Consider the following 9,988-nt stretch of genomic DNA (forward strand, 5'->3'; position numbering starts at 1 on the left):
ATGTCTCAGGTTCGAGTTTTGGGGTTCTCATCTCAAAGGAATTTTTCATGAGGAAGGGGTTGAAGGTCCAAAAAATCTCTAAAATTGTCTCCAACACGTCTGAATCGAAACTCACTTTATTAAAAAAAAATTCATTATTTTATATCAATCTACTATAGGTGGCAAAATGTACGGGTCGGATCGGATTGGTGTCCAGGTCAAAACGGGTCATTTTGAAAATGGGTCAAAACAGACTCGGGTTAAAACGAGTTATTTTAAAAATGAGTTTGTATATATACTTTTTAATACTCATTATTGTTTATACTTGTTAATTTTTTTTAAAATAACAGCATATCTTAATCTTAAACGAAAATATGCATATAACTATAATTTACATTATTATCGCTTATTAGTTATAAAAACAATATACGCGTAAAAAAAAATATAAACGTCGTACTGCCATTTTATACATTACTTTACTATTGTCGCTATAAACATTATAATTATTATTTTTATTTTTATATATCATGTAAAATATAAAATTGGATGATAAATTAATTGAAATACTTGGTGGGGTGGAGGGTCCCACAAGGACAAATGAATCAAATGGAATTTGTTGGTGCAAATTCTCAGCACCTTTAATTGTCAGCTGCAATGCAATTCTGATGGCTGGCAATGATGAAGAAAAGGCGTCATCAAGGCCGTGATTATGTCATCACGAGGTATCTAGTTCGTGTGAAGAGATCCAAAGCCCACGAACGTGATTGAAGTTCAGCCCATTCGATAGCCTATATATATAAGAATTAGGTCTAGGGTTACGTTTGACGATCTTAGTTGCAACAAATTTCGTCCATAGCGCGCGTGGTAGAGATCTATACCATGTGCCAGTCAGATGTATGCTGATTTGGTGTAATATTCATATGATTAATGATATACACGATTTATGCATCTGTTCTTATCTCTTATTCTTCATGTAATTCGTGTTCATATGTCCATTAATTTACAGAAATCTCAAAGACGATTATGAATGGATTCCGCACATTTATAGTCATAATGGTCGTGATTTAAACGGTCCTACGTGTTATAACAGAATTCGAATCGGAGAAACTAGAAAGTGTTAATGTTTGATATATTGTACAAAAGACATTTATAGCAGTACAATAGATTGTCTTTATCTAGTTTTCTTTTCTTTAAGTTGTAAAATATGGCAGACACCCAAATCATTCTTTTGTCCACCCAAATTAACCCGGCTACAAAGTGATGCATTGTTTTTTTATCCATCACGACCCGCATGAAATTTACATGTCAACCAATCAGGTCCATTTTATTTTTGAAACCACCCAAATTGATCCAAACTTCTGTATTTGGGTTGATTTTGTCTGCTCTACAATCCAGTGTAAGTTTGGGTTCATTGTCCAATGATACAGTAAATCTTTCAATGAAGGCTTGTTTCTGAGTTACTTTTATTAATTGTCATATCTTCAAGCAAATTAATAAAGGGTTTTTTCTCATATAAAGTATTATATAAAAGGGTTATTTAGCATAAACCCAATTAAAAAATATAGTCATGATTTGAATAAAGACATGTTTAATTGAAATTTTTAGATGTTAGTGTTTAGAAAAATTAATTATATGTTTATTTTGAAAGAAGAAAGATCAACAAAAATTAATCAAAAACAAAAATATAGTTAATTTTGTTTGGAAAAAAATTGTCAAACACAATCATAAGTTTTTATATAAAAAAATAGTCACATATCAAGGGTTTCATCATAAGTCATGTAAAGATAACTCCATATGACAATAACATAAGTTTAGTGTACCATACCATTGGTGTGAAGGTATTAATAAAAAAAATTATAATTATTTTATATTGAGAAAATTACATTTTTCGTCCCTCAACTTGGCAGTTCAGTTTTGACCTTAAAGTGAATTAATTACAGAAAAAACCCTGAAGTTGGTCAATTTTTTCAGTTTTTACCCCGTGACTAAACACCGTTTATCTGATCCGTTAATTGAGGGGCATATTCATGATTTTGCTCTTCTTCTTCTTCAATACTCAAACACCACCAGATCTAATTATTCACCTCCTTTTTACAACCCAAATCTTCAACAAATATCTAACTCTTCAATTAAATACATAAACACACAAACCATATCTTCAACACTCATATACATACTCACACATTATCAACAAAGCATCACACACTCACATAGTGGTTATCTTCTTATGTACTTCAACAATTCTTCAAAAACATTTGTGCAATAAGGGATTTATGAAACATCGATGCTATCCATCTCGTGTTTCAATAGATTAGGTCAACACCGGTGTTTACAAAATAACAAGATGGTGACAAACGATTCCGCGATTCAAAGAGGCAAATGATCCGACGGTTTCAAGTAGCATAAGATTCTGACGGGTTTTTTATCTTATCATAGCTTCCTTTATTTGCCTTTTGTTGCATTTCATTCAGTATAAATACATACCAATTGGAATATCGGATTGTACATATACATACAGGTAGATATATATAAATATGAAGAGATATAAATTATGAGTATCAATTATCAATATTATTGTTTATATGTACTTTATGTGTTTTTAAATGTGTAGTTAGTTGCATTTATCTGTTTGATTTTATATATTGGGTTTGAGTTTGGCTGGTTTGAGCATGGTGATGGATTATTTTTATATTATGAAAAACAGGTGTTGTTAATTAACAAAAAGTAAATGGTGGATTTTTTATATTGGATTTGGGGGTTTTATTGAATTAGAAATGGTGTTTTTTTGTTTTTAATTTGGAGAATGAAGTTATGAAGATCTGGTGGTGTTTGAGTATTGAAGAAGAAGAAGAGCAAAATGACGAATATGCCCCTCACTTAACGGATCAGATAAACGGTGTTTAGTCTCGGAGTAAAAACTGAAAAAATTAACCAACTTCAGGGTTTTTTCTGTAACTAATTCACTTTAGGGTCAAAACTAAAAAAACTGCCAAGTTGAGGGACGAAAAATGTAATTTTCTCTTTTATATTTGATCAAATAAATGAGTATTATATCCATGAAAATATGAATCTATAGCCTAAGAAAATATGCAAATTGATTTGAACGAAAGTGTGCGAGTGACATGAGTTGGTTAAAAAGCTAAAATTGATATTCGATTAGAAAACTAAAAAGTACTCGTAACATTTTACAATAACTAAGCGACATATGAGGGAGGTATGATTTAAACAATTATATCCTTACTAGTTAATTAACTCGGGTTCAACCTGACCATTTTAACTAAAATATTAAAAGCAAAAAAATTCTAAAAAATATGTATATAATTTTTGTTATTTATATATTATAACTCGGTTTGAAAAAAATAAATTAACTAACACAATAATTTATTATATGAGTATCTATTGTATTAACAAAACATAAAAAGACATTTCATGACACTATATAAAAAAATTTTTACTTTTTTTTTATTAATAAAAGGATATAAATTTAAGATAAACATTTAATGGGCATCTATTTTTAAGATATTAGTAACTAAATATGACATCATAAATAAAATTATTTTTTTTTAATACAATTGTAGGCATGCCATATCACAATTTTTTCTATAAATAGTTTAAGAAGACAATTCTTTTTTATTATATATAAAGATAAAGATTTAAAGGTAGAGAGGTAGTTTACATAAAGACCTCCTACTTAGAAATTTACTCTTGAAAAAAATCCCGATTACAAAAAGAAGCCAAGTCAAAAAGAAAAATTCTCCATCTCATAATTAGATCTAAAAAAAATCTATAAGAAAAAGAAAACGAGAGAGAGAGAGCCGTTTGAAAGAGAGTGTCATCGTAGAAGTAACATTTTAAGCATCTAAAATATTGATCGTTCCATTTGCATGTATAGATATCGAGTTATTTCATTTTTTCTTTGATAAGCATCTAGTTCAGACATACAATAGGGGCTAATTTCTCCTTTATCATCAACATCCATCTTTTTTTTTTTTTTTTGGATTAACGAGAGCATAATCTTACATTCAAGTCGACCACAAATTGCGTCACTACTCCTTTTAAATAGCAAACTCAATCCTACTTAATATAATGTTTTGGACCTTAAAGAACGAAAAAGTACTATAAACTACTTTCTGAATTAGTTTCAGAAGTCACACAACTTCAGGGCAAAAACACCAAAATTATTGAATCCAAACGGGACAAACATACGTTGATTATCAAGACAACTTTTCTCATGTTTTACGCCTTGAAAATCATTATCCCGCAGCAAAATCATGGTTTTTGAGCCCAACAAGAGCACACCCGTGTTTTCCCCTTTCCCATCTTTTTAATCTCTTTTTATCACTTAATTTCATCATCTCATTCCAACCTTTCATCATTGGTCGGTCATCTTTAATTTAGATTGAAGAAAATTCTCCTTAACTAGCCATTATTAAACTAACTTCATCATTTATCTATCACGAAAACTAAATGCTTCAAAAAATATCAAATTCAATATGAACTAGGTGCATCTCTGTATGATTTAGCTTATTAAGCACATATGCAAAATGGACGGATCATTCATCATCATTCATCCAGGTTGTGATGACAACTAGGTAGAAAATGCCCAAAGGTCTACTGCACATGAAACCATGTACCATCCTCATGCATTGTCACAAGTTTGCAGTTAACGTCAAGCACGGGATGTGACACAATTTAGCCTGCCTCAATCGTCAAGACCAATGCTGGCAACACAGCAACCATTAGTTCAGCATGTGCATAGAGTAGATTATGAAGAGTATTTTACTAAAATTATCCAGTAAAAGAAACTCATATGTTGGTCTCAAAGAAAAGATACGGGTTATATATGTTTACAGCATTTTTCTAATATATCTTCATTCAAATGTAAATATGACCCACAACCACATATAAACTTTGAATCATGCCATTCATATAAAACCTGGCAATATTAATAATAAAAAAAAAAGGAAAGAAAAAAAAGAAGCCAAATGACAAATTTGAAAGAAACAATTAGGATATAATTCATTCACATTTTACGTATTTGACCAATCAAAGTCTCAAGTTGCCACGAGCTAAAATGTTGAAAAAGAAAAACATATCAACTCATCTCAAAATTAAAGTTGGTTACTATAGAGGGGTTTCATTTCAAAAAGTATAAAAGACTAAACAATTACAAGGGTTTGATCATGTGGCCGTCACTGCCCGAAACATTTCATGACCGAGGAAGTCAAAGAAGATGTTAGAAATTTCATCCCTGTCGATCCACCAGGAAAGTATGAAATACAATAGTAACCAAGAGCAAGAACCTGTCATAGAACGATAATGTCAGATCTCATCTAAAGGAGCCACATTCGATTTCGGGGATCAATAGACTAAGTTTGCAGCCCTTAGATAAAAGAAGCATGGAAAAATACACTCAGAGATTTTTCAACTAAGAGCAAGTTTGTTTTTCATTCTAAAAAGGTCTTTTTGTTCAGTAACAATCTTTGCAAACTATCAATAACATTGACGTTTGTCAACCCTATTTGGGCCGTTCAGACTAAAGGTAGAAGATCAAGGGTTATATTGTTGGCATAGGGAGTAGAGAAAAATGTCAATTTACTTAGCCACTTAGCCTATTTAGACAAAAAAAAAAAAGATCATCAGTTTCGCTTATACTCTCGTAATTTACAAAATGTTTATATCCATGGGCCTATCTATTAGTTGGAATATCAAAGGTTTAACGTTTAACCTTTTAGTCATTCATACTGTATCCTATTGTGTAACAAGCAAACTATGAGCAGCACAAAGCATAATCAAAATAATCCATGACAGTTGGGTACATAACGAGATAATCAATAATACCTGAATTACGGCAAAGGACACAGAAAGGATGTAGCTATGAAGAACCATGGAAACATAAATGGTACCAACCATGCTGCCTATGAATCCCAATGTGAAAGGAAGTCTCTGGTAGAAATCAGACAAAGTAACAATACGAATGATGAGAAGCTAAAAGCCAGCATTATTGGATTTTCGAAGCAGAGGTGGCAATTCCAACACGTTAACTTGTGAATGGGTTGAATTGGTTCATGAACCATCTCATATCGGGTCAAATGATAAAAAGTAAATAGGTTAAGAGGAAACGAGTTACATTAATTAAAAAGCAGCCCCAAATGTACTTTATAACTTCAATGCATAAAACCCCTAATCATCTTATTATAAAAAAAAAGGAAATTTTTTTATTGAAATAAGAAGTTTCTTGTAATCATACTGACACACTAAGTATTTGAGAAAAGTTTTTAACAAAAAGTATCTCAGGTTAACCAAGCCCAGCCCGTACAGTATAAATACCCGTTACACGACCCATCCACTTTGTGTCCAGTTTGCTATCTCTAGCTTTAACTGACAACTTTAATGTGATTACCTCTGTTGATGTCATATGCAGAAACTGGTTCTTTGGGCCTTTGAGCACGAAGAATGACCCAATTATAAAGCCACATCCAACCGTGAAGCAGAGAGCAAATTTCTGTGGTACTAGTACTATCACAGGAAGGAAAACGGTAAACGCCATAAAAATGAAGAACACACCAGATGCAAGGAGAAGGCCAAAATACATGAGAGATTTTCCTGAAGGGATATTACTGGTGGCAGACTGCAAATTTCCAGGTATGTTACTCACTCCCCTAGACATCCTGAATAACAACCAAGCAGACATTATATAATGATTTTAGATTTTCTGGTCTTTACAGTAAAAAAGCAACGGGTGCATGAGTAGCACAAATATTCAAAAAATTAATATCACAAAAATGGCTGATGTTTTGCCCCTATAACAAAAATCAGATGCTACGCAAAGAAGTATATAAGAAAATTTCATGGAGTTTTCATAATGCCACAAATGGTATCCCACAATTGCAGCGAAGCGGTAAGTCTGAAAATACCCCGTGTGGATGGTTATAGCTCGTCATATCCTAAATACTAAATACTAAACGAGTGTGTCCCCTTGTGTGTGACAAACTGACAATACCACAAGTAGTTTGTGCAAGTTCTACTAACAAGTAATAACCAAAACTATCAACACAAAAGGCAGAATTAAAGGTTGTTGAAATTTGAATGTGATTGAGGATTATGAAACCAAGAACTAAAAGAGCTCAAAATGATTGAAATATGGGAGACAAAAAGGTAAAAACAGAAACAGGTACATATTTACTCTTCAAACAAGGAAATCATACAAAAAAGTATTTAAGTTATTTATTACTGCTAAACCTATAGATGTTTTGATAAAACGGTAGCACCTTATCAGTACCTCAAATAGGAGCCTTGGAAAATCACACTCCAATATCATACTTTAAGTAAGTTCCTACTCATATACCTTACATCTGCTACATTCATTAGAGTAGTCTGACTGTTTATGGGAACACTTTTTCCAATTTTAAACCTATAATCTACGAAGAAATGTTGTTTGTATAGCAACTACCTTATAAACCTGGGCCATAAGTTCTTTTGCATGCCATAATACTGATAAATGTGTATATTCACTATATTGTATTTCATTGATTATGCCGAAGATGGAAACAAAATGTGATTTATTAACTGGCAAGACACAGGAGCCCCCCCCCCCCCCCCCCCCCCCCCCCCCCGGATCTCCTCTCTTTCTCACGCAGCACACACACACACATAAACACATTTTAAATGAGGTCTAACAAGATTGTGCCACATCACCCTCTCGTCTCCAAGCAATAAGAATTTGATACATCGGCCTCTTCCCCCTTTCTTACACAACCCTTCTCCTCTTGTACACGAGCACCATAGGTTACTGCTGAAAACCCAACTGAGTCTCCAAAATTTAGGAATAGGTGTTCATATTATCTTCGGGATACCTCTCGTTGACTTTATTCTTGTTCGTAGTCATAAAACTCAACTTTCTTTCCATATCAGCCTTTCTTATTGTAACAACAACAATATCATTCAACCCACAAAAAAAGTTATCTTATACCACAGCCTATTGCTTATGCGTTTAAAAGATCAAACACTGAAACGATCAACCTAACAGCCACAAATACGAAAGTATTATTGAAACCACAAAAAAGGAACTATTTGTTTATAGGATCTATCTCCAAAGAAGTAAAGTTAACAACATATGCTGGCTATCGACTTCAAATCAGTTGAACTAAATCCGCCCAGCAAAAACTCAATAGGGTAACTAAAATTCAACAAATCAATCTTAACCCGATGGAGGTAGCTTAACGCTACTAGGCGTGATAAGTTCCAGTGGACACCCCAATTTCAATCCTCACATGCTACAACTTTAAGACCAGCCCTCGAGCACATAGCTTTCAAATACAGTCATTGTTACTTAGATTATCATTATTTGCTTCCAAGTTGGGGTACATGTACATTTCCAATAGAGTATCTAGAGTGGTCAAACTGAAACAAACCTATCACATCGCCACGTTAGAAGCTAGCATTACGTTCAACTCCCTTTTTACCCGAAATGATCACACTGGACATAATGTTCGGACCATGTTGACCCCGTCACAATGCGAAAAGAAATCTACTGAAACGATGTGAACATTGTCTTCCATATTTTGTCCTTATGACCGGTGAGTATATGAAATCCTTATTTCTACTTCATCTAGTAACTAAATTTAAAATAATAATAATAATAATAATAATAATAATAATAATAATAATAATGATAATGTTGTAAGTTAGATCTAATGGCAAATAATTACACTAACTAATAAGTAATAACCTATTGGCACATCATCATATAACTTGATTCAGAAATAAATAAAACTTACACACTAAAAGTGCCGGAAACGGTGTCGTTTGCAGAACGAACAGCCGACTCGATATCGAAAGAAGCAACAAGACTGGTAGAGCTACTGACATCTTTATTAGAAGAAGCAGCATATGAATTCCAGTCTGCTAACAAAGACGATGATGTTCCCGACAACGATTTCGGCAATCCATTTGAAGAATTATCATCACCACCTGAAAACCAATTTTGCATCTTTTTTTTTTTTTGTTTGATTTTACTTTTAGGAATCTGAACTACCAGTTTTTGAATTGTCGGATCAACAAGGTTTTACTGTGATGTACTGTGTTGAATTGATACGGTGTCGTATTGGCCGGGCCCTCCACCGCCGTCGAACTTATTAGTGTTGGTTTTTTACAGTTTGGTGAATTATTTCTTTCTTTGGAGCTAAGGTAAGTAAATGTTAGAATTTATCCAGGGTAATAAACGTCTAACTTTTGTTAGAAGAAGATTGAATGGAATGATGTTTAAATGAAATAAATAACTTATAAAATTATTAATGGGATAAAATAGACAGTTACTTGGTTTATCATGGATTCGATTAGAAATGGAATGAAAAATTTATTTAAAAATAAAAAAATTTTAATATCATCTTTTTATAAATTAAAGTTCAATAACAGGGGTTTTAAGTGATTTTGATTTCATGAAATGAAAAAAATAATAATCATCTCTCTGACATATATTTAAAAAATGAAATTTGTAACGTAATACGAGTAAAACATTAGTATATTACAAACTAGCTAATTAACTCGTGTTCAACCCGGACATATCAATCAAAGTTCTATAAAAACACATTTTCGTCACCGAAATTGCAATAGTTTAACAGTACTCGTATCCTCAAAAGTCAAAATACTACATCTTATAAGTTATAATTAGTTTATTAACTTACATAATATGTGGATAATTAAAAATTTGTTATGACAAATTATTTAAATGATGAAACTTAAAAGACAATGTATAATTTATTAGTGTTTTTTCATTAAAATATTAAAATATATATATATATTTTTAAAAATTAACATTATAAAATAACAAAAATAAAAATGTAATAAATTGTAAGAAGAAAGATGATTATGACATCATAAATAAATTTTAAAAAAATAAAACTTAATTTTAAAAAATAATTTAGATATTTATGAAATGATAATGTCACAACAATCCTCTTTTATTTAATATAAAAATTATTAATCAAACACATTATTTCCATTTTAA

General features: G+C 31.8%; 1 protein-coding gene across 2 annotated transcripts; it reads right to left on the reverse strand.

Annotated features, from left to right (window-relative positions):
- Nucleotides 1–4,965: 4,965 nt before the first annotated feature.
- On the reverse strand, nt 4,966–9,191 carry LOC122596350 (protein transport protein SFT2). 2 transcript variants are annotated; one of them, XM_043768915.1, is made up of 5 exons: nt 7,738–7,981; nt 7,433–7,475; nt 6,383–6,650; nt 5,821–5,925; nt 4,966–5,282 (listed from the first exon to the last, which is right to left on the reverse strand). In XM_043768915.1, exons 1-5 carry the CDS (start codon nt 7,763–7,765, stop codon nt 5,172–5,174), a joined length of 555 nt encoding a protein of 184 aa, XP_043624850.1. In that variant the 5' UTR covers nt 7,766–7,981; the 3' UTR covers nt 4,966–5,171. The 2 variants fall into 2 exon arrangements, with proteins under 2 accessions (XP_043624850.1, XP_043624848.1); XM_043768913.1 differs by lacking the exons at nt 7,433–7,475; nt 7,738–7,981 and adding an exon at nt 8,760–9,191.
- Between the last annotated feature and the right edge of the window lie 797 nt (nt 9,192–9,988).

The sequence above is a fragment of the Erigeron canadensis genome, chromosome 4 (assembly GCF_010389155.1).
Source record: "Erigeron canadensis isolate Cc75 chromosome 4, C_canadensis_v1, whole genome shotgun sequence".
NCBI lineage: Eukaryota > Viridiplantae > Streptophyta > Magnoliopsida > Asterales > Asteraceae > Erigeron > Erigeron canadensis.

Bases quoted from the DNA above. Each gene is read 5' to 3' on its own strand.
- LOC122596350 (XM_043768913.1), bottom strand. From the start codon at position 8,971: ATGCAAAATTGGTTTTCAGGTGGTGATGATAATTCTTCAAATGGATTG. The intron at 6,651-8,759 runs GTAAGTTTTATT...GTTGTTATTCAG, and splicing joins GTTTCCGGCACTTTTAGTGT to GATGTCTAGGGGAGTGAGTA. The intron at 5,926-6,382 runs GTAATCACATTA...GATTTCTACCAG, and splicing joins TGCATATGACATCAACAGAG to AGACTTCCTTTCACATTGGG.